At 45.1% G+C, this 25093-nt stretch overlaps 1 protein-coding gene across 2 annotated transcripts in view; it reads left to right on the plus strand.

The window, feature by feature from the left end:
- The first annotated feature begins 3758 nt into the window (after positions 1-3758).
- AHNAK2 (AHNAK nucleoprotein 2) overlaps positions 3759-25093 on the plus strand; it is a 77837-nt gene continuing 56502 nt past the window's right edge. Inside the window, exon 1 of one of the 2 annotated variants that reach the window (XM_069783290.1) lies at positions 3759-4056. In XM_069783290.1, the coding sequence (XP_069639391.1) occupies positions 4002-4056 (55 nt within the window). In that variant the 5' untranslated portion in view covers positions 3759-4001. Of the gene's footprint in view, positions 4057-12189; positions 12287-25093 lie in introns of those variants that run through there. The other variant, XM_069783289.1, reaches the window with a different exon arrangement.

Below are 25093 nucleotides of genomic sequence, written 5' to 3' on the forward strand. Positions count from 1 at the left end.
ATACCATGGCCAACTCAGCCTGGTCTAGGGGACTAAAGTCACGACAAGCGGAGAAGGGATACGGAGCAGCGTGGCTGCACAGCAGATGGAAAAAGGCCCCCGGACAGGCAGTTTTCCCAAGCCACAACCCACCGGGGCACTTTCACCAGCGGCTGCTCTTCCCCCGCCACAACCCTTCTGGGGTACGAAATGTCACGAGAAAGGTCTAATATTGTCTTTTTTATCTTATTCTTGTTTGCAGCCCCCGAGGGAGCGTCAGCACATTGCGATTGCTCTTCCCTATTCTTCTGTCATCTGTCCATGTTTCCATGACACGCTTGCCCTGAGGCCACCAGACCCAGCTGCCAGCCCTGAGGACACCTCCACCTGGCTAAACACAACCAGCAATGCAGGGAGGACGTTTTTGGAGGATGAGACATTTGGATTTTACAGAGAAAGGGCATGCTCAGAAAACTGTAGCATTAACTCTATTCACAGGCTGAAAATGCTTGCAGAGAGCGGCAGGAAGGCTGGCAAGAGCCTAGGGAGGACAGCCTGAGCTTTGTCCCTGCAGAGGTTGACCGGCAGGTCTCTCTATGTGGTTGCGCAGCTACGACAAACCAGCAGCCCAGCTCCACGTAGCTGCCATGTGCAAACAAAACATGCTGGAGTCCACTAATTGCAGCTCTGTGTGTGCTGTGCCATTTCCAAGTCCTGGTCCCCTCCATCGGCACCTCAGGCAACCCCATGTTTCAGCAGCGACTGCACTGTGGTGACACCTGGTCCAGAGGCAAGGAGCTGCTGATTTCTCGCCATTTCCTTCATGAAGGGGCTGTCCCTTCCCCTTCATCTGCATTCAGGAAGACTCCGTCTCATGGAGCGCATTCAGCAAGCAAGAGGCACAGAGCTTTCATAATGGCCTCGAGAGAAAACACTTTCCAGACCCAATGCTGCTGTTTATTCATGTTTCTGGTTCTTCTGAGATAAGGAAGATGTGAATCCAAACCCTCACCCTCGCAAAACCCACTGAGAACTGAACCCGGACCATCAGCATGCCAGGAGAGTGCTCCATGGACTGGGGTGTTATGGTAAAAGTGGGTACCACCCTACACCACTGCAGGTGGAGAAACCCTGACCTGCTAGTGTGGATAAAGTATGCTCCAAGGACACCTAACAAAACATTTCTGGAGATACAGTGGCTCAGCAGGCTCAGAATTCCAGGTGGACTGAAATTCTCCTACAGGACAGCTGTGGGCACATGTGGAAGCAGATCCGATCCCTGAGCAACACAAAAGAGATACCTCCGGAGTGTATTTGTGTTCAATACTAGACAGCAGCCCAAGCAGAGAGCTGGGGTGCTTGGCAGCACAGTGCTGGACTAATTTCTGCACACATCATGCTTCAAGCTCTGAAACCTCCTCTGAATCTAGTCCCCAACTATGGATCTCTTCCAGGTCCTGCCCTGCTACTTCCCGTGCCAGAGGGTGACATATGGGTTCATTCCTTATCGCGCACACTTTCTGCGTTTTACAGGAATTCATTACCGATATCAGAAGCAAAAATAAAGCTAACCAAAAAAAGAACTGTTACAAGTATTTTGGCTTTGTAGATGCAAACACGTGGCTGAAATGAGTAAATAAGGGGAAGCTTCCAGCTGAGCTGTTCTCCTCTGTGTGTGTGTGCTTGCATCTTCATTTTTACTCGTACTGTTGTCATCTTCACTAAATATTTTACTATGTTCAAAAGCATAATTTTTAAAGGGCTGTCAACAGTAGGAAACAACACATGGGTTTTTATTTCTCTGCTGCACTAAGAATAATTTGCTTGTCACATGCCACACCCCTCTCCTGATCAGCTCATTCTGCAAATAGAGATAAACCACATCCTATGCGCACAGAGAAACCCTGAGTCACCTCTCTATCTTCTGATTCATCTTCATGTTTGAGCAGTGACAAGCTGGGGGCCTTGGACTGGCTCTGCTGTTCAAGGATTTATGCCATCAGGCATAGGTAGCAGAATATAAAGCTTAAGAATATAGTACTCTAGCAAAATGTTTATCAACTGCCACTACTGCTCCCACCCAAGTGGTGTCTCAATAGACCATGCTGAGATGGTGAAAATCCTCTTTTTAAGTCCTTTTGAGTTCCAGGTGGGTGTAAGGGACTCACACAAGCAGAGCACTTGTGACCTTACACTGCCACCCTATAGTGAAGGCTGGGTCTGCCACAGTCACTGGCCCAGCACTGTGGCAGTTGGTTAATATGGGCTAGTGTATTTAACACAAACTTTGGTCTCATCTCTTGATCCTCTGCAGTAGGTCACCTCATCACAGGCATCTACAGTCCCATAGACACCTGCGGTGGCATTCCTCTCACCTAACTGTGGGTAACTGAAGGGTAGGTCTCTACACCTAAGCTTGGCATCTGGTCTCCCAGGGCATTTCAAGGGGTCAAGGGTCTACAGTCATGGAGTCAAGACTGTAGGTTGCATGGTCCATATAGACAGTGACGTCAAGAGCACAGTCTCTTAACAACCACATACGGCTGGATGACTACAGTCCTTTGACTACAATGGGACAGTGTGTAAGCTTTTATTCCATAGACATCTGAAGCCATGGGAGTTGAACCCTAGCCTCAGAAGTCCACAGACCCTACTTCTGATGGGAGTCAGCTCTCCTATGCTCTTCTAGGCACCAGATCGCCACAGTCCTGGTCCAGCTAACTGGTGTCATGGGGGTTATGCTCATTAAGATGAAGTAAGGGTTAGGTATGATCTAAGCTGGGTGCCAGAAGCAGTACAGCCACACTTGTTGCCTTCCTTGTCATAAATGCCAAGGAAGCCAACTCTAGCATGAAGCCTTGAAGTCCCTTCCTACTCTGTGCTCCTTACCAATACCACTGCAATACTCACAATCAGAAAGCAGAGGTGACAGTATGGGCAAATTCCCTGCCTTTAGCAGCACTCACCTCCTGGCTCACACTGGTTGCTCTCATTTTCTCCTCAGGTCCCACTAGGATCAGGGAAACTTGTCCCATTGATCTCAGTGAGCGCTGGATCAGACCTAATGCACATTCTTGTACAGCAGCTGGTTTTGGTCCCACGCTGGTTGCATGCGGAATGGGCAGCATGATTTCCATGTTTTGTAAAAATTACTAATGAAAGGCATAGAGGGGCTTTGGGATTTTTTTGTCTGATGTGCATTGCATAAAGGTCTGAGCGTTACTGTAAGTACAGTGCTGAAGATTTACGTATAGTTTATATTTTGCTGTTTTTCACCCTTGATGGTGTCAAGTAGCTGGCCACAGACTAAATTTCATTCCTAGGATGTGTCTCGAGCCGCTTGCTTTGTTGGGTGACCAGGGTTTAAGTGTGTGATTTTTAAGGATTGGCAGGTGAGCAGGAATCCTGCTGGCTTCAGGGAGGGTTTGGATCATCCCTGCCTCGCAGGGAAGGGACAATCCCGGGGTCTGCTCCCCCTTCTTGCACGCCTCTCTGTGCTCTCCCAGGGCGGCATGCAGAAACGTTCCTTGCCATTTCTCCATCCTGTTCCCCCCGGGGCTCTCCTGGCTCTCTCCATCACTGGGAGGCTGCTGAGCTCTCCGTGTCAGCTTGCCCTCTCAACTGGAGCTGAGGGAGCGCAGCAGCCAATCGGGCAGCCGGGCAGCCCGGGTATCCTTCATCAATCTCCCTAAGTGTCTTCGGGCTCTGCTAGGAACATCCACATCACTCCTTTTCTCCCTCCGCAATGACCTGAAGCTCCAGCTCTGCAAGCAGTGATCAGTCAGGCATAATGCAATGCAGAGCAGCCCGGAATAATCTGGTTGGCATCCAAGGATGTATATTCACCGAGAGGCTAAGGAGTGTGTCAGCATTTAGTTTCAGTCTAGCTGCACTTTTCCTGCAGCACAGAATCACAAAGTCTCCGTCTCCTCCTCCGGATTGGGACTGATTCTGCACTGGGATCCTCTGAAAAGACAAAGTTTTCCTCTCTTGTTATTGCTGTACCACCATAATCTACCAAGATGTGTGACTGCTTTCATCTAGTTCTTCCTAACTGGCCAGGATCTCCAGCCAGTGGTGGGCTTACATTTTCTATACTTTTCTGTATTCTGCTTCTGCTTTTCTGTGCTCTGCTAGCTGCGAATCAACCTCCGAGGCAAACCCTGCAGCTTCTAGGGTGTGGCTTTCTCTGATGCTGCATGAATCAGATAAGGAAAAATAGAGTTAAGAAAAGCCTGTCCTTACCTCCTCTAAACTTTCCTCGGTGGCTGCATTATGTTGAAGCTAAGCTTTAGGAAGCCTTTGACTTTGTGTACAAATTAAATTCAGTTGTGTCTAAATTAACTGTTTCGGGTTGCATGCCTTAATTCACATGCTTGCCCTTCATTTCTCATAGCGATTAGGAAGCGACGAGCAGGATACAGTGCATGATACAATCTACCTGGCATTTACAATAGCTAAAAGCTGCGCTGTGTAGTGTATGTTTGCAAATTCAAGGTGTCCTATGCTCTGTATTCAATCTGTTGGCTGAACAATACAGCACTCTGGAAGGAGGGCTTTTTTTCCTGTGCTTCCCTACTGCAGAGCAGAAGGAAATTAGCAATTTGACCTCTTTTTTAAAGGGGAAAATATACACATTTTAATATAAAATATTGCTGAAGCAGAACAGTGATGATTGGAGGAATGACTCAAAAGAGTAATGAAAATCAGTTCTTAGCTGGCAGAAGCGTATCAATAAATTACAAATCTGCTCTTTAGTTTATGTACAGATTAGCCAGTTTTAAAATAAGCAACTCGTAGTCTTAAGGTTGTGTCTACAAAAATGCCAAGAATCTGAAATTTCTACAGTATCTTTTTTTTCCTTAAAATATACAAAACCTATGTTTATCTACATTCTGCAATAAATTTCCTCACTATTTATTCTGGTAGAAGAAGTTATAATCTACAAAACACAGTCTGTAAACACTTTGATAGCCTAAAAGTGGAGAGCTTTTTTTTTTTTTAAATATGCCTGATTATTTCTGCTTTTCTTGTGTAAATAGTTTAGGATTATATTTTCCACAACAATGGAAAGTCAGAAATTGCTTGTCAGACTCCCAGTCATACAAAGCAGCATCTTATTGCTTAACTTGCCTTGTTGAAATCGAGGAGACAACTCAAGGAATAAGTCACTTCTCTCCACCCAATGAAAAGATACAGTCCAACCCTCTGCTCATTACCTGGTGATTAGATTAAGTAAATGCATTGGTATAAGGTTATAGCAAATATTTTGGGACTACGCCCAGACAGTAATTTAACATGATTTACTCAAAATGTACTTGATATAAGTTTTGGAGGAAAGATTTTCTTTCATAAATTTGACTTTTTCAGTAGTATCATTTTCTTAATGTTTGTCTGACTGCACAGATTTACTTGTTTAGCAAACAAACTAGTTATGTGGCTCTTCCTATTTTCCACATCAGAGATGTTGTTGGGACTTCTAGGTGCTACCTAACAGAAACAAATAAAAACGTAACACTAACAGAGCCCTCCAAATAACCACCCTCCAGGCTTTCTCCACTGCTTAGCAAAAAGGTTTGAGGGTTTTTTTTTGCTAAGGAAACAAAATTCTCCCATGTCACGAACATGGGTTGTTCTCTCTGCGGTACCAGCTTTCTGGTGGTGTGAAAGGATACTGTGGTGGGTCACACGCAAAGGGGAGCATCTTCTGCACCGGGTCATGCCATGGCAGCAACCGGACCCCAGCGCCTGGCCCGGGAGGTGCAGAGCGGGAGCGGGGCCACGGCACCGACAACAAGGTCCGTGCTGGGAAAGGACGTGGCAGGGAAAGCCGGTTCCACGTGAAACTTGACAGGCATCTATTTTCCAAACAGTTATTGCTGATGTTTCTTGGCAACGGGTTATCATCCTCAGAGGTCGGGGTGTGGCAGGGAAGAGCAGGTCTGTTTTTCTCAGACAGGTAGGCTGGCTGCCTGCCTGGGGCATGTGATATGCGTTTGAGAAAGCCTGCCAAGCCCAGGAGAAAGAGAGAAGTAATATTAGCATGGTGATGAGGCAGGCTCAGCTGAACAAGGGTGGGGAAAACCGCACCATGAATCCCACATCAAGAAGCACATATTAAATCCCTTGTTTCCTCCACAGCATGGAAGGAAGGCTTGTTAAAAATAGGCTCGTTTTGTAAGCTGCTGTCTCTGCTGGCTATATTCATCTGCCCTTGCTTTAGCTGGCTGTCATAATGACACAGGTGAGAAACAGATAAACAAAAATTTGCCAGTTTTCTTTATTAGCCAGGCAAGCACGAGCACGCACTCAGATCTGACATCTGGAGGATGCCGGGAGCATTTTGCAGTTGTTGGCGAACACCAAGACAATGTTGTCCATGGATAATTTTTGAGTCAGAACAACAAATAAGTAGGAGAAGAGAACGTCTGCCTCAGCAAACTGTGGCAATTGGCCAAATCCCAAAATATAAAGCTCTAACACATACATTTTTTTAAACCTATTCTTTACCTTGCTTGGGGAGTGATCTAAATGCCCAGAAATTAATGGCAGTCTTTAAAAGACCCCATTCAGTAAGACACTTGAGCAAGTTTGCATGGCCTCCTGATTGCCACGGGGTTGGAGCACAGGGTCAAAGCAAAATGTGTTTTAGGACTTTGCCAAACGGGCACTTGAACTGCAACGTTGCTGCTTCTCAGCTGCCAGGTTCATCTTTGTGCTGTGTGAGAACAGCACAAAAGTGGGTTCCTGAGATCAGCCAGAGCAGTGAAAGTCCCTGGGCAGGACTCCATTGCAAGCTGGGACATCCAAAAAACGCTAAAAGCACGGTGATATCCCTTCTCCTCTGTTCTTATCTGTGATGCCAAAGGCATGACTAAGGCTGGGTGTCCATTCTGTCTTACGAGCTGCGGAATATGTCCCACAAATTTTGAGGATCCAAAACAAAATGCCAGCTGAGCTGCATTTTTTCTTAGAAATATTTTCTCAAGATGTTTGTCTACGAGTTGCAACAGTGTCTACTCCAGCCCCATTACAAGACAGAGATAAACAAAACCTGTAGGAGCCAGACTCCCAGCTCGGGCGAGGAACACCCTTCCTGACTCTCAGGGGAGGCTCTGACCTGACATGCCAGCATATTTCATTTTCCCTCTCTTTACTTCTTTCAGTGAGTATGATGTTAAAATGACACAAGCCATTTCAGTTTCAGCAGACACTCGCTGTCTGTCCAGCAATGCTTCCCAAATATACGCTCATCCTGCCCATGGTGACACCAAAATAACTGTGGTGCCAGCACAGACTGAAAGGGAATCTGATTCATCTGCTCTGGCAGAGCGCTCCCTGCCAGCACCGTGAATCAGGCTCAGTAAATTGCATCCCTCTGGCTTCTCTCTGTTCTCCCTCCCTCCAGAGTCATCTCCTTGCCTCCAGAGTTTTTATTTTTGGTTATTAGTTTCACACTTCTATTTCCAATGGGTACGCACGGGCCCTTTGGTGACATATGAGCACCAAGTGGAAAAGAAACATCAGCGTGACAGAGTCCCACAGGCAACAAGGCTTTCTTTGTCCATCCACTGTGCAATAAAGCGTATTGCTGTTCTCCGTCTAACTGCAAGACACGAGGATGGTATGTACCCGTTAGAAGCATAGCACATTGTGTTTGCCACAGCTTCTGATTCATGTGAGGAAGGGACATACCCTAGGAGCAAACCAAAACCAGCTGAAAAACATTGATTTTTCTTTACTGCTGCATTGCAAAACTTCAAGGAGGAGGAAGAATGAATAGAGATCTCAAGTCAGCTTTGGTAGAGCGCTTGTCCCTTAGCAATTTGCACTTGTGATGCGTTTGCCCAGCAGTTTGTGTGCCGTCTGTTTCTGTCCAAGGCACTCTGGCTGCTCCAGCCTCTTTTCCAGGGCCCTTGTTTCTGTGCGAGAGGTGGAGGAATGCAAAGCAAAGGCCAGCGAGAGCCCCCGCCAGAGAGGGCCTCCGGGGCTGCTGCTATTGCTACTCGCTCTGATGAGGGCTGCTGCTGCCAGAGATAAATGACACCCCCGGTTCGATGTGGGGACTCGCTGCCAAGACAAACAGTCAAACAAACAGCCAGGCTGGGCTCGTCCATACAGAGGAGCGGCTGCAAAATAAGCCTGGATCTGAGCCTGCAGCACACACGGTCACCCAGTGCCAGCGTCCCACGCGGACGGACCTTGCGTTTCTTGGGAGCACGGCTCCGCACACCCCTGTCCCAGACACAATCCCGTCCCCGGTCCGTCTTTCCTGTAGCGTCTGCCAGCGCAGCCGCCACGGGTAACCTGAATCCCTGGGGTGCTCGGGGCTGCGTTATTTAGCAGTGGGATATCCCCGTGGGCTTTGGGTTGGCAGTGAGGTTGCAGGAGGGTTATTTTCACCCTGGTCTGACTTCGAGCGCACCTTTGGGGATGATGTGGCAGTGAGGAGGTGCAGGGGAGGGGATAATGAGGAGCTCCTAGGGCCAGTATTGCTGTCAAAGAAAAGGCACGTGGAGCTGGTCTTCTGCACGAGGGAGCTTCTTCCACCTTGGCCAGCCCATGCTAGAGCCCGTTCATCCTAGGAAATGAAGGGCACCAATCTGTCAAACACCAGAGGAATAGCCATCTCTCAAGGATACATCCCTGCCTTTATGTCAACACAGACAATTACATAATTATATTCAGTTATGAGGCACAGATGAGTTTGAAAATGCCCACAGGATCCTGATTTTTCTAGGCTTAACCCTATGTGCTTACTACTAGTAGCTACTGCTACTAAATAGTAGTATCTATGTACCAAAACTTACTGGTGTAACAGCTTCATTTTGCGTCGAAGTATCTTTGGAGCCATAAGGGTTGCACAAGTGTAACCTTTCATTCCTGTTTCTCCATTAGTTTGTTCCTGCTAGCCCATGTGCCTGCACAGAGCCTTGCTGTGGGGATAGCAGCCAGGTCTGAGGTTAAAGTAATTAGTCCTGGCTGGGCTTGCAGTGTTTTCTTTAGTACAATTGCACCATTAGATTTCTATCAGTGTGAGTTCCTCTGTCAGAACAGGCTGAAAAAAATCTGTCCAGTTGTTAAAATGACTGTGGGAGAAATATTAGTAAATTTATGCTGGTAAATTAACTGTAAATTATAGCAGGCACTCTTTTACCTGCATTTAATGCTGCGTTCATAGAATACATAAGAAACAAAACTGTTTCATCTGTCCTTCACTGCCACAGGGCTTTCCCTCTCACCTCCGCACAAACTTTTTGTAATGAAACACACAGCTGGGATGGACCAGCAGATTAGCCCAGTGTTAGAACATGATGCACACCTGTGCACCAAGAAAAGAAGAGGAAATAGCCCTATCACCTTCACCTTTTTCTTAGGGCAGAGAAGGTGGATGAACTGCATAATCTGGGAAGTTTTCCAGACTCGCTCTCTATTATTTTTAAAGTTCACGACACACAGCAAGAAGCAGAATGCTTTAAGCTACTGTCGCATCACACGTTGTTCAGGAGAGGTGCTGTGAATGTGGACGAATAGAGAACAGACCAGGTTCCCCACACTTTTGTTTTTGAGGTCTGGCAGTACCAAAGCAGTGCTCAGCTTGGACTGATGATCAACAGCAGTAAATCCCTTTGGGACTCAGCAGTAGCGTGAAAGGGGTAAACCCACCCCAGACTCCCAAGGGACCAGGAAGCCTGCTGCCGTGGGCTGGAAGAGGAAATGGGATAGCCCCCAGTGAAGCCAATGCTCTATGGGGTGGTTTCTCCCAGACATTCATAACCAAGTTCCCTCTGCCTCTATTTAATGAAACAACAAGAAAGGATTCTTCCACTAGCCCCAAATTTGATACAACCATGCCATGGAAGACTCAGCACTTCTGTGGCACCCATTTTTTCTAGTGGGATCAACGTTCTGGTAGGATAGGGACAAGAGATGGGGACTCTTCTGTTGACTCCTATTGCTGACTGTGAGGTAATAAAATCAATGGGGATTTCACCACAAAGCCAGGTTGGACCCTTGGTATGTGCCTTTGAGAACATTGCTGCCTTCTTGGTGCCTCACCCTGAAAATGATTACCCTTGTCTTTATTGGGCTCCTATAATTAATTAATGGCTGAAAAGCATCTGGAGAAGGTTGAAGTAGGCAAATTATGCAACTTACATCCAAGTCTGATGATTAGTATCACCTATTCCCAGACTACAGTCTCTCTTTGATATTGGGAACAACAGCAAGAAACATGCTGATGATGGTGACATTGGTTTTGGCTCTAGCTGATGGAACATACAGTCATCTCGTATCTTATAAACCCAACTACACCAGCAGATTTACTCTGGATTCACACTAGTGTAACTGGAAGAGGTAGTTGGACCACAAAAAGCTTTAGTAAATGGGGGTTAAAGCAATGATTAGGAAAACAAGAAGGATTAAAACAGAAGGTATGGAAAAAGATGAAAAAGGAGAGTCTCAGCAGCAAAGTGTGAAGGAGCGGATCTCAAGCTGTTGTGAAGTATAGAGCAATTGGTGATCTGGCCCAACAGTCAGAGTTTCTGAGCCTTCAACAGCTGTTCTCTACATTACAGAGAAGGGCCAGCAACCTGATGAGAAGGGAGAAGCAGGGTTGGGTTCCAGTCCCTACTCGGATGAGGAGGAGCAGGAGAAAATATGAGACTTGGAGAGCCACACAGATCCTGCATCACCAGAAAGGCAGCAGCAGCATTAAAGGGAGGAGGAAGGAAACAGCTTAGGAAAGCTTTGCCATGAATGATCATGAAATATGTCAAGCAACCTATAAACAGTCTCAGGGAGAAGCTAAATAACAAGACTTTTCTTGCCTCCCTCCCTCCCTTCCCCTTTGTGTCCTCTCTTAATCCAGAGTGACCTTAGCAAAACAGCACAAGAATAGTTGGGCTCCACCTAATTCGGTCTAAGGATAACTTACCTCCTCCCTACCCTGTTTCCAGTTCTTTGCTTGACTTGTGCCACGTTTGTCTCTTACACTCTGATCTCTGTCCTGTGCCACAGCAGGAGTGAGTAGGGAAAGGAGAAACGATAACCTTTTCCTCAGTAAGCAGAGCATGAGTGCTATGAGGGGGAGCACAGTGCCTTTGCTTGGCCGCTGAATTAGTCAAGCAGGGGAAAAGCTGCCATTGGCGTGCCACTACCCTGATTTCCAAAAGGGAAAAATTCATAAAGGAGAATATGCTCCTCACCACCATCAATCTTGCAGTTTAACTGAACTTTAGCAAAATGTTTGCTGGGTTATGTAATAGAGATGGATTACAACAGCCTGCCACATGGCTGAAAACTGCAGTTTTAACCCCTGGACAGACCGCCTTGTGATAGATAAATATAAGCAACATCATGGGGTTGTAAGATTAGTCCAGCTCAGACAAACCTCTAAACCGCAGTTTGAGGATCCATCTGAGAGAACTACTGCAAACACCTGAGGCCACTTTTCCTCCTGATCTTCTTGGGTATGCACGGCCTTTCTGTCCCTCTTCTCACCTCATCTCCTCAGCGGTCTCAGAGCAGGTCCTCCCATTCCCCAGGTGCCTCTTTCTCAGGCTTCCCACCCTTTCTAGCTGCTGAGGACCCCCTGGAGATGTTCCCTTGCAGCCAGTGAGTTTTTTTAGTGTCATCCTCTATGCCCCAGCCATCCCTCCTACAACTGCAGGTGTTATTAGTTACCTCACTATTACCTTAATTCAGTGACCTGTGCCAGGACTGGGAGCAAAGTTGTGGTAGTTTTGGCCACAGAGCACTGTAGAAACCAAGGCACGAACCTTATTATGGTCATCAACCCCAAGCCACCATCTCTTCTCTGATGTTGTTATGTGCATCAGCTGGATGAATCTGCTATAGGCAAAGCAGCACCTTCATTTTCCAGCATAGCTACAGCCTAGGCTTTAAAGTCTCTTTACATCTGATCAGCTATTATTTGGGCAGCACTTAAAAACTGGAGAAACTGAGTATTGTAGCTAATTAACTGAGCCAGAAAGACAAAGGATGTTTGAAACAGAAGAGAAAACAAACAAAGTCTTGGCCAGCATTCAAAGGCAAGGCAGACTGGTTGCAATTTGCCGCTCAACACACAGAGAAGCTCATGAAGGCTTACAGAAACATGGGTGAAGGGAGTTGCCTTTGGGAAGACCTAGCCGTGAAGGGCTCACATGATGCGAGGCGGGGTTTGGAGCCGAAACCGCCCCATCCTGGGACCTGGGCCCATGAATGACCCAAAGCACCTCATCCATCACAGTGGGGACAGCTGTCAGCCAGGAGACCGAGACCGAGACCTGCTCACGGCTTTCAGGTAGGAGCTTGCTTCTTGCAGCACAGCTCTCCTTGCCTTGCCTCGCCTCGTGCTACCTTGCAGTCGCTGCTGCAGACGCGCAGGAGGAGAGGTGGCTGGTGCCCTCAGGAAGGTGCAGCTTCTTGCTTCTCTGATCACATACCACATCAAGAGCTTCTACCTGTGCGTTAGGTCTCTTCTCTCTCTTTTCCCCGGCTGCTGAGGTTTGAAAATCTTGCTGGATGTGTGCTAAGGTGATAAATGGGTTTTATTTCCATTCTCCTGGTACTGCTGTCGTGACAAACAGAGGAAAGTAGGGTAACCCCTGTCCTGACAGAGCAATCTACGTGTACATTTGCTTTCTTTACAAACGCCTGCAAAATAGAGAGTGGCAAGGAGCTTCTTGAAATAGTTATGAATCATTGAACTTAACTGGCACCCACCCAGGCCCCCAGATGGGAGAAGAGGAGCTTTTTCTAAGCCCTTCCCACATTCTTGTGCAAATAGAAGGGATGAATGATCACCATCCCCAATGCCAGACAGTTTCTGGGCCAAATTCACACACGAGTCTAAGAAAGCCAAGGGGAACTGAAACTGGTGTAGCTCTCCCTTCCTTCCGCTTCTCGCAATGACTATATTTCATATGTTCAAATCCTTCTGGGATTGCTTAGACTGACTTTGTGTAATTATTTTCATCCTTGGATTAAACAGGCCAAATATGTAAGCTGGATCTCAGCTTGTTGAGATTTTATTTTACACCATATTTTGTCCCTTTGGCATATACGTTACACAGCAGCAGATTGGATTTAAGTAGTTTTTTCAGAATAAAAGTCTGTCTTTGCTTGAGGGTGTCAATTTTCTAGTAATTCTTGCTGCTCTATCTTGTATGGATACTTGAAAGGATCATGGAAAAATCCTAAACCAGGCATCTACCCATGCTGGCTCTGAGTAAACACTGTCTGACACCCCTCCAGACTCAGAGCATGCACAGATTTCTCAGACTAGAGGTTAAGGGGGAAGGTGTGACTTGGTGCAAAAGCCTGTAACTACAACCTTATTTCTACCAACTGTTCTTGTCCTTCATTGCTTGTGATCACTGATGAGATGTGCAGATTCATGGACATGCCTAAACTTGGGGGATATTCCTATTTTCGGATTAAATAGAGAATGGCACTCACTGAAATTAAAGACAAAAGGATACAAAGGCTGTGGGACCCCCAGGAAGGAGCAGTGGCTTTGAAATCAGCTTTTAGTTGCCTTGTTAGCTGCCAGTAGGTATAGAAGAAAGGGCAGGCTTTCAGTGCATCATGCTATGGGAAGTCCTGAGTCCATCCTGCGTGGAGTGGTGCACTATTTATGCATTATGAAACATTTAACGTGTTTCATCTGCTACCAGGTCAGGGTCAACAGGTGCAGTCAAAAACAGTATTTTTGATGTGCACCACCTTTCTTTCTGCTGGCAAAGTGCCACTTAAAAGCTTCAATCTTTCGTGATTGAAAACTATTTGCTGAGCTGCCAGAGATTTCCAAGCTTTTTAGGGGAATAACAATAGTTTTGAAATTTCCAGCTGTGGGTCTTCTGTATGTTGGTCTTTGTTAACTTTTGCTGTGAGCATTTGGGGTCTAAAATGGGAATTGTGTTCTCTGGCCATCATTAGAGACACCTTGGCTAGAGAAATCTTACTGTCCAATTTCTACATTACTATTAATACATGCTCAAAGTCTTCCTCTAGGCTCTTCCCTATGAACTTGAGTGCTAGAGGATTTGTGAAAAGCAGTTGTGATGGGCAGAAAAAGCATGAGGGGCAAATCCTAGCTACACACCTGAGCAGACTGTTTCCCACCAGACTCATCTCTCCAAGACTCCCTTCCTCCTTGCTCCACACAATAAATTCCAGCTTCTTCTGCACTACTGGTATCTGTCTCGAATAGCTCAGGAGGTTTCCACCATGCTCCTTGTTCAGTCTAGGTGAAGATGTGCTCTCCTTGGGCAAGCCTTGACTAGGTCCAACCTGTACCTGAGCCTAATCCCTCCAGCAGGTATTGCAGTAATGTCTGCCATAGTTCTTGTCTGCTGTGTCCTCTCTCCAGCTCTACAATCTGTGGGATTGGTCCCAAGCAGGGGCTGATGTGCTGCCAACCCCTCCTGCCCCAAGAGATGGATGTACTCAGTAGGGACATGTTTTGTCCAGAAACAGGGAAGTTTTAAGGCGGAACAAACAGGGCCACTGAACTAAGTTAGGTAGCTAAGAAAATCTTGCAGTGGTTGGGAAGGAAGGACTGCTTCAGGCTCCTGTCTGTCTCATGTTGGCTTTTTCAGGACACATACCCAACGGTCTCACCATCCTGGCTCTGGCCTGTTCTCCTGCTCTGCCTATTGCCTGGTCAGTCTGGTCTTCATAAAGTGACTGTTTCTTAAAATTCATAGGCGGTCTTGCTGGTAAGGCTCTAGGTGACATCTGGTAGGATGACTTTTTCCTTTTTGCAGATCACTGGATGATGACCTTGAGCTGCTGATTCCCAAACCTGTTCTGGTTCGTAGGCACCCCAAGGGCTGTTCTGCAGTGCTGCTCTGTTACAACTTGTTCCCTTCTTAAAAGTCAAAAGCTCCCCCAGATTAAAAAAGTGTAAACTAAGAAAATGAAATATTAATGCTGTACCTGAAATGAATCTCTTTTCCAAGCTGTCTTTTAAGATCTCACTAAGGCTTCTATGCCATGCAGTTACCCAGGACCAATTCATCCATGCCCTTGCCTCTCTGTCTCACAATCCTTGGTCCTCCTCTCTCCAAGTTTACTGTAAAGTTAGGTGGGTGCTACAGGGTGCAAATAAATCTTCAAAGCTGTTGCTGGCATCCTCACTCTCCCTCCTTCCTCCAAATCAGTGCAGGGAGTTAGATTTGCAGCTTGGTTGAGATTTAGGCATTTGTGAGGCTGTAAATAAAACATTGTTCGAACTAGTCTGCAGTATCCGTGGTCGTCTGGATTGGCTGATTTTGCACTAGGCTCACGCTGCTGTTTAAAAGTGAATTGACTGCCCTGTCTCATCTCTTCCTGGATAGCATGACTCACATTAGAAACCTCCTCATGGTTTTCTATTAACTTTATTATGGGGTGTGCACATACAACATCTTTTTGATGGTCTCCGAGTTTGTGAGATGTGGCTGGATTTTCACGGAGACCACACATGATATGATAATAAAACTGACTAATTGCGCATTTGGGATGTTTCACTCCATTCCTTTGCCAGTTCTAAAGTTTCAGGTTGTTGCTTGGGGACTTCCCATTGCCTCCAAGGGCTTCTGATTTTCTGTGGCGCATGACCAGTTTGGAAATGGGGATGGTTAATGGGTCCTTCATTTCCTGCTGAAGAATCTTTAAGGAAGGAATAAAGTTCAAAATCCAGGAGAGGACATCCATTATTTTCCCCAGAGAAAAAAATCCATTTCTCTTTGAGTGAGAATTTTGTATCTGAATATAAACCATGTTTCATTTGCTTTTCCCTGTTGAAATTTTGCTGTTCAGCAGAGGGATGAGAGAACCTTTTCAGCAAGGAGTGAGAGGATACTCAGGAAAGACAATCTTCAGCCTTTCTGCTGTGGTTCCTTGGCAAAATGGGCTATAGAAATAGTCTAAAACAGGGAAAGAATAGTCCTAGGCCACAGCATTACAGACACGTTTCCAGAATTAGTCTTGAAAATGCTGAAAGCAAGGGAAGCAGAAAGCTTGTGTTTGAGGAGGTCACGCTGGAAACACTGAGCACCCGATGCGAGGTGCTCAGTCCCTCCAGCTCCCTCCTGCAGCTCAGCAGGAGGCAAGGTGGTGACATTCGTGTTTCTTACTGAAAAAAGAGTGAAGGAGAAACCCTCGGAACCCAGCGTAACTGAAGATGAGAGGAGCAGGGAACACGAGACAGATCAAATCTGGTTAATTGTTGTTGTTATGTTGCTGTGTTTACGTGCTAGGCAAAATCTGCTCTGCCATCTTATCCCCGCGTTCACAGGGGTAGAACACAATTGCACCTCCCTCCGCCATCAGCGAGAGCTGAAAGGCACCTGGGGAAACAGATCTGGTGAACGAAGTCTCACCCAGGGTGCACGTGCCACTTTTGCCCATGTATTTTTCAGGACTGAAAGAAAAATATTGTTGTTAATAAGCTAAATTATTAGCCCCTGTAATTGTACTTATTTCTACAGAACTACAACTCTACATCCAGTGAGGCCCATTTTCCACACAGCATGAATCGCTTGCTCGTTTTTTGTGCTCGCTAGTTTCACATTTTAATTTTCCATTCCTCTGGCTTTCTTCATGCAGATGAATAATGGACCATTTATAATACATCAACAATATCAGAGCATACGATTATGGCTTCAGTCCATGTAATCCCTTCAGACAGTTCGCAGAGCACGAACGCCTGTCGTGCAAAGCCACATCCTATTTGCACAAAGAAAACAGAAGGGGATGCCAGCCTGGCAGCTTCTCTCCTCTGCCACTCGAAATAGCTCTCAGGAGCTGAGTCACGAAGTGCAACCCAGAATAACGAGCGACTCCTTTAACCCAGGGACAATCATCAGCTGCGCTAACAATTACAGATGGAAATGGGCTTCAGGCAGTAGTTTATCGTAAGACACGCCGAGCCCTTCCATTGCTGTAAATAAATGCCTGGGTAAACGTTCTTCAAGTCCAACTAAATAAGGCTGTGTAATCGAACTTTATTCTGTTGCATTAGGGGCTGCCACACGTAGCTGTGACGACTCCAGTGGGTCGCTGCGCAGAGGCAGCCCCGAGGACTGAGCCCGTGCTCTTTTCCCGTGGCCCTGCAGGACCTGTACTGGGTACTGGCACATTCAGCATCCTTGTCTTTCATGGATACTGCTTTAAGGGTAACATGCTTCTCTTCACACATCCAACGACCTTCATTAAGGACTAACAGCATGTGACAGATGCTAATTGCAGTTCTGCTCTTCTATTTCCTTATCACACCTTTTCCTCTGTCATGTATATGTTGAGTATTTGGAAAAGGAATACTTTCCTGAAGCCAGGGTTTTGAGTTTGGAAACCTGTAGCGTTGGTGCTGCTTATCTGAATCCCGCTATACATAGGACGCAGTCCGCAGAGGGTGATGAATCATGTGTCTGTGTAGTGTGAAATGGGAAGCCTTCGCAGAGCTGCTTGTGAGCTGTCACATGTGTTTGCTGCCCGAGTCACTTACATTACTCAGAAACACAGGGATGTGGCAGGCAGGTCTGCCCTGGGGAGGAGCCTGGTCCATGCAGGATCCTGCACCTGCCAGTGGGGCTCAGAGGGAGCTCAGGACCGTGTGAGCAGGAAGGATCGCCTAAGTGATGCCGTAAGGAGCACTACAGGCATCCATTTTAGTTGCTTGAGCAAGAACTTAGCAGCAGCTAAAAACTACGTTTAAAAAATTCCCCGGTAACCTCTGTCTTGCCCAATTATTCATAGGCATACTTATTAAATAAGCAACTTTTAAGGACACTTTTTCCCTTTTTTTTTTAAAAAGAAAGGTGTTTAAACAAAGCTAACATATAACTAAGCTGACCAAGCATGAGGTAGAAAATGGCAAAGCTACATCCCCTCTCCCTTCTTTTTTGCTGTTGTATTTTTTCACTGGTCAATCTAGGTATTTCTTGGGATTCTTTTAATTAATAACATAATTTTTGGTAACTTCCTATTTGGAAAAAAGATAAAGAAAAAGCTAAACTATCATTACTTCTTGATTTAGCTTTCCAAATACTTTAATGAACATTGTGGAAAAATCTTTAAAATTCAGTTCTCCTCCTACTCCCCAAATACTTCCAAAACTGCCTTTTTTAAGAAAAGGAAAATTAATTTTTCTTTCTTTACAAGCAAAGAAAGACTGAAAACACAAGCACTCGTGAGATAGCAGATTATGGAAGAATAGGACTCACTGCTGACAGTGTTCAGTTTGCTGTGCTCCCAGAGAAAGCGCTCTTCTCTGCTCCTGACCCCCCCCAGCCATTTTGGGCTCTGCAGACTTTCTTCTCAGCCTGTGTTCACAGAGATTGCATCAGAAACTGAAGAGCACTTCTGCTGTCTAAACTCCACAGTATATATAATGTCTCCTCTTAAAAAAATGTGAGTTATTTGCTCTCATTTCATTGATTCCTATCTATGGGCAAATGCAGCCAGAACCAACATAGCACCATGTACTCTGCAAGACTGAACAGAAACTTTGTTTACCATTAGCATCATTAACAAATTAGGAGGAATTAATTATTAGGCATTGGGTTTGTTCGTTCAACCGAGCAGTTAGCAGCTGAACTCAAAGACATTAGCACAGTGGTGAGGAAAGTCTTTTTTTTTCGATATGTCACTGGTACCAGGGTTCCTTCCTTCCCTCTACTTCGCACGCAAATGCTACCTTGCTACCAAGTACTTCACCGGAACCTGAAGAAATCCTATTCATAGTGATCAAGCTGATTTTCTCTGTCAGCAGCATCAAATACAGTTTAGATTCAGTTTCTGGATGTGTATTGAGGAGTCGGGCAGCTTCCGTACTAACCATCAGTAATATTTTACTCTTCTCTGGCGCTGGCCTCCTGAACGGCAGCATGAAGTATTTCTCACCCCTGACTGAGGTCAGTTTCTGTTGTTCCCCCCACCCTGTTTAGATGGAGAAAGTCAGGAATGAAGCATTAAAAGGCTCAGCCTTGCTCCCATTAAAGTCGAAGGCAAAACTCCAGCTGATTTTAGAGACAACAAACAGGGGATGAAAAGGCCTGAATCTACAAAGCACCGAGATGCTAAGGTGCACCTTAATGCCCCGAGATTTCATTGCAAGTTTGAGGATGCTGAGAACTGCACAGGATGAAGCCAACGTTGCACCACAAGCACACTGTGGAAGGAGCAGTCTTTTTCTTACTCCTCTTGGCTGCTGTTTCCTACAGGCTTCCCTTCTGGGGCACCAGCGAGCCAGTTCAGCTGAGTAAACTGAAGTGCAGAAATCAGATAACTATGCAGATTATCTGATTTTATTTACCCTGTACTTCTGGCTTTTCCCTTTCCAAGGGAAGGCTTATGTGTAATGGGATGTAGGGCTTTGAGGTGAATTACGTGTCATTGGAAAATCAGTCTCAGCTCTGTAAGGAAGCAGGAGACCTCACGGCCCCAGACGGAATTAACCAAATGTATTTTCATCTCTCACGGATGTTGTTTACACAGTGCAAGCCAGTCCAGAGCGGTGAATGGTATATTTAAAAGAAGGTCCTCTAACATTTGGATCCACCCCATCACTCGAATTAACAGATACTTGATACTGATCAAGTGACTCACTTCATTAAGAAATAAGCCCTGCTGTGTTGCTGACCTCGATGGCAAACAGTGAGCCCCATTGTCATCTGCTGAGTCCTTTCTCTGTCCCAGCCCACACGCCCTGAAGATGCACACCGAGTCAGGGGCGCAGCAGCAGCACTGACCTTGTTTTTCCACGGTGGTGCGTGCCAGCCAGGGGCACACAGCAAACCCCTGTGTGCGTGAAATACCCTCGTTTAATCCCCTGCAATGGAAGGGCAAGCCAGAGGGATCATTCATGATCTGGAGGTAGACAGTTTATTTTATTGGCAAGACAGGAGCCTGATGTTTGCTTGTTCCCAGCTTCAGGGAGTCCCTCCTGTTTTTCCCTTTCACCTGGGCTTCTTGCTTGTGCTCGACGGCAGCATCTGCCAGCTCCTGCCCACGGAGCAGGGGCCAATATTTGCTGCAAGTAATCCAGTAACAGGTGGTATGCAAGATGCGTGCAAGGGCCTGGGTTAAAGCAGCCTCAGAAAGAAGTAACTGTAAGAAATGTGCTCCTGTGCCCAGAGCCACTGCTGGCAAACAGCCCTTTCCTGAGCGAGACCGCCTGGGTACAGCCGGGTCCCCAGGTGGATATTTACACCCCTTCCACTACCGAGGATGGGTTTCACTGGGACCCCGGAGCCAGAGGAAAGGGATTATTTCAGTGCAGTTCCCAGTTATTCCTTTATCTGCTCTGCTTCAACAAATGTACTAATCGCTGGTGGTTCACTAAATGCCATGGAAACCCCAGGGCACATAGTGAGATCATCTGCCAGTACTTTTTTTATTTTAAGATTTTTGTTTAAGAATGGTTTTTAAGGCTTTGGGGAAAAAAAAAACCAACAAGGGAGGGTTCACTGAGAATCATTTCCACAGCTGGAAATAGACTTTGTCATAAGCCCTGATCATACAAGCCCCCACAAAAAAGCAAGAGTTTATACCCCTCCATACAGTGAGTGGGAAAAAGGAAAAGAGCCAAAAAAAATCATAGTGAAGCAACCGAAATGTGCTTTGTTATAACAACTGAAAACTTTTGCTTTTTCCAATGGCTTCTGAGCTACTACATGAAATGTTTATACTTGCCTTTTATCAGCTTTTTGTATGAGATCTAGAAACATCAGTGGCAACATCCTTTAACTTTCAATTTGATAGAAAAAAAGTGTCTCGATCAAATACAACAAATGTCCCACAAAGATTCTTAAAAGTACTGTTCTCTTCAGAAAAATCCAAGTCAGTAGGCAGTCACGTGAAAATACAGAGCTTGTGAATGTTGTATTTGCAGTTTGGGAGGAGGCTTTAGGGTTGTTTTTCCTGGATTTCCAAACTGAAGAAAAAGGACCAACTTGGTGATAACTAGAAGTACCAAAACTGTGGCAAGAAAAGGACTTAAGGCAGCATAATGACATTGCAGAAAGAGAAATAATTTGGTTCAAATCATTAATTTTTCAGATATTTGAGCATTACTACCTGGTACAATCAGGTTATTCATGGGTAATTAACACCTATCTTTTCCAGCTTGAAAAGATGCTTTTGTTCTCATGGTGTTGGCTATTTGTCACTAATACTTGCTTTTCAGGGAGTAGCCTGATTCTGCTTTCTATCCAATACCATAGGTTTTGAAATAGTAAAATAATAAGGGTCCAGGGTCAGCCAGCTCTGAACTCCAGTTGAGCGGGGAGTTAAAAACAGCAGAGAGAAGGGAATGAGATGGTTGAGGGGAACACGGAGTAAATATTAACTTTTAATTAAAGCCCTCCACAGCACACAGTCTGGAGATGGATCTCCGCCGGCAGAGGAGGAGGACGCTGGTTAGGTGACCTTCAGGCCAGGGTGCGCGAGTTGTTCTGCAGGCGATGGCTCTGCTCCGCTCTGCTCTGAATCAGCTAATACACAGCTGATGGGGCAGGAAGGCAGCAACTCCACGAGGACCATGGTTTTCTGCAATTCCTGTATGGGCCTTGCTAATTATAGCAGTTTTCCCCCAGGTCTGTGGCCATGGCTGCATTGCCCCTTGGTCTGGCTGGCTCCTTTTTTCTGGCTCATTCTGTCCGGGCTATTTTGGCTGCAGAAGGTCAATGCCAGCACTGTCAGGGCCGGTGGAATTGCATGGGGGGGACAAAGGGAGATGGAGCATACGCCCTAGGACAAAGTAAAAGAAACTGTCCAGAGTGAATTAGTTTCCTTTTTCTTGTCCTCCTGTTAGTGAAAGGATTGGTCTTGGAAATGTCTCATTTTGTTTAATTTCTAAATAATGCTTTCTCTGTTGTTGGTGGGGGTTTTTATTTATGCTGGTTGCGGATCAGCGTTTTTAGCTTCCTTTTTTTTTTTTCATCAGCAAGAATATTAACCACTAAAGTGAAAAAATATGTATTTAGGAATCCTGGAAGAGAATATTTGACTTTCTGAAAACACACAACTCTTCACTGGGTTTGTTTGGGCTATTTTCCCTTGAGTTTGGCTTTTACTATTCCACCCCTGGATACTGTGGAGTTGACATTTGTTTATCTTCACAAAGGAGAAACCTGTTACTACATGAAATACTAGCTGTTGCAGCTTGCTGTCAGTGCAGCATGCGGGTAGTGTTAGTAGAACCTACCAAGAGCAGGTAGACACTGGAGCCTCTTTTGAGTAAATTCTCAGATGAAAACATTATAAAGAACACAAGACTAATCTATTTGGAGGGCAGACTCCAGTTAGGTTACAAGATACGTGAATGACACCCATTCACTTTTTGGGGGGAGAATTCATCTGAATTGACTAACTTCAGAATGAGGTCTTTGAGTCCAACACTGAGGCTTCTTAAAAGAGGCAGTGATGAAACCTCATTTCCATACCTGGCTCTCTCTCTGTTTATGAGGTTATATGCCTACCTGCATCTGGAAGAGTTCTATGCAAAAAAATGTTGAAGCAAATCAATCAAATTAATGGCTTCTGTATTGCAAAAGAGAAGAAATTCAGAAGAAGTTTGTGTGGCTGGCTGACATACCTTTTTAGTTCAAACTAAATGATTGCAAAATATACAAATATATACATTTCCATGTCTTAACAAAATGTGGAGTCATGGGAGACAAGCATAGGCAATGTCTGTAAATTGGTGATTAATGTTATATTTATCTTTCTCTGGGCTTGATCTGAGAGTTGGTGGCCAGATCCCTCCACAGCCATCTATTCATTCTTCTCGTTGCTAGTCCAACATTCAGTTCCACCTATTCCTCTAAACCTTCTGTTCACACTGATCTCTGCTTTCCCTTCCTTTTTCTCTCTTCTGTGGGTCCTTCTCTTGGCAAACCATTTCTCTTTAAGCTGGAGGTCTTTGATTTTTTTTAACTCTTTTCTGAATTGTGCTGACAAGTTCACTCCTGTAGCTGGTCTTCTCTGCTATGGAGTCTTGTCTACATGCAGAAGTTTGTGGCCTCATATTTTTCCCCAAAATGTCTAAAGATTCATAATTGCTAAAAAGGAAAAAGAACAGAAAAGATCACCCTTGCATCCTCCACAGTAACCTACAGGAATTTCTGTTTCAGAGCATGCATTACTATAATCGCAGTGAACATTTTGTCTCTCTTCTTTGGACCAAAGAAAACACAAGAAAATTCCCATTGTTTTTCGTCTCATTTCTCAGTTACTAGTAAAGCAGCACACCCTTATGAGCAGGCCTAACATCAGTCCATTCACAGGTCAGGGTGTGAATAACACTAATAAAAGAAAGCTTGTGTCATTTAATTGTGTGTTCTCAGCCTTACCTGTGAACCGAGTAAAGAAAACAAAGTTGTAATATAGGGAGTTGGGAAACAAGGTTAGAGGTGGGATAGAGAAATGTGAGATACAATGGTGCTCCCTGGCAAGGCAATAAGAGCAGAGAGGAACTTTCAATATTGCCTCAGCATAATTCAGAATTTCTCTTTTAATATTTAGACATCTATCAAGAAAAGTAAACACAAAGGGTATTTGGAGTATGCCCACTGAATAAGTGATCTCTGTTGTGCTGCAATCATTTGGAGAATTGGAAATTATCAGCTTGGTCGTATTTTTTTAATAGCTTGGTAGACAAGCAGTTGACTTGATAAATACTTTAAAAAAAGTGAAGCGAGCATTATGCATTCATGTCATTCAAATAATGTTAAAATAATTTGATAATCATAGAACTCCACCATAGTGGCTGACAAGAGGGAAAATTTTAGGCTTGAAATTATGTGGGGATAATACTCCAACATAGGAGTTGCGTTCACTGGAGTTACAGCAGCAGGGCACTGCTCAGGCGTTAGGGCTTACACGTTCAGTTCCAAGATGAAACTGGAACAAAGCCGGTGACAATGAACATAGATTTCCCAATACCTTGAAAAAGAATATAGTCATTTCTTCCAGGTTTATGGAAAAACAGTTGGCTTCTCTCAACTTAGCCAGGGTTTTGTCTCATGTGGGCTTTAAAAATTCTTAAAAGATCGAAACAACGCCCATCGATATATTCAGCAAAGACAGCTGAAATAAAGCATTGAATGGGGATCGAGCACACTGCTGCTGTTACACCACTGTCTGTGCCCTGCTGAAGTGCTGCTGCTTGCACCGCTGGCTCTGGAGGTAGGAGCCAATTTTCTGCATCCAAACGAGCTGTCTCTGCATCCAACCACAGTGTCGGGTTGGGCTTCTTGTTTTGCATGTCTGTTTCTAAAAATATATGTTGTTTGCCAGGATGATGTTGAAAGATGGTTCAGAAAGGCTGGACCTCGGTATAGTCCCAAGGACTGAGCACAGAAATAGGGACGGCAGCAGAGCAAGCCAAAACTAGCTATTAGAGAGGTGGTGTTCCCTTTCCCAGTCATCACAGTTTATTTTCCTGCTGCTGACCACACCGCAGGAGCCCTTTACTGCTTCTGGTCACCCCCATCCTTGAGGCAGCTGTGGCAGGTCTTGCTTGAAATGTCTCGCCTTGAAGAGTCTCACATCCCCTGTGCTGATGCAGTCCCACCACCTCGTCTCCCTCCTTTGCTACCATACTTCCCTGCACTGGCTACGGCCAACATATTTTTTCTTTCTTGATACGGATGCCACACTCACAAGATAGAGGTTGCATATGAACTGCATAGTGCTTCACATAATATATATTATAATCATATATAATTAATATAAATAGTAGATAATCTAATCAAACATTATATATTATATATTTTATATATATACACAATATAATCATATCATAAAAAGACATTTTATGAGGGGCTATTCAGTTCATATGCAGACAAACTGTGTATATTAATTAGATAAAATTACACATAGTATTTCTAAATTAAACTATATACCTGATCTTATATAATTAATATATAATGTATAATTAGATATAATAGTCTACATTACTCACACAACAGTCATTACAGAATTTGCTTTAATATAAGTACTATTGTTCTGTTAGGACCCAGCTTTCACAAAATGCCTATGTTAAATATCCGCGCAGGATGGAAGCAGAGCTATACACTTGGTTTTCACTGTCAGATTTCCACATGCCCTCTGTAGAAAC

This window comes from Haliaeetus albicilla, chromosome 5, assembly GCF_947461875.1.
Source record: "Haliaeetus albicilla chromosome 5, bHalAlb1.1, whole genome shotgun sequence".
Lineage (NCBI taxonomy): Eukaryota > Metazoa > Chordata > Aves > Accipitriformes > Accipitridae > Haliaeetus > Haliaeetus albicilla.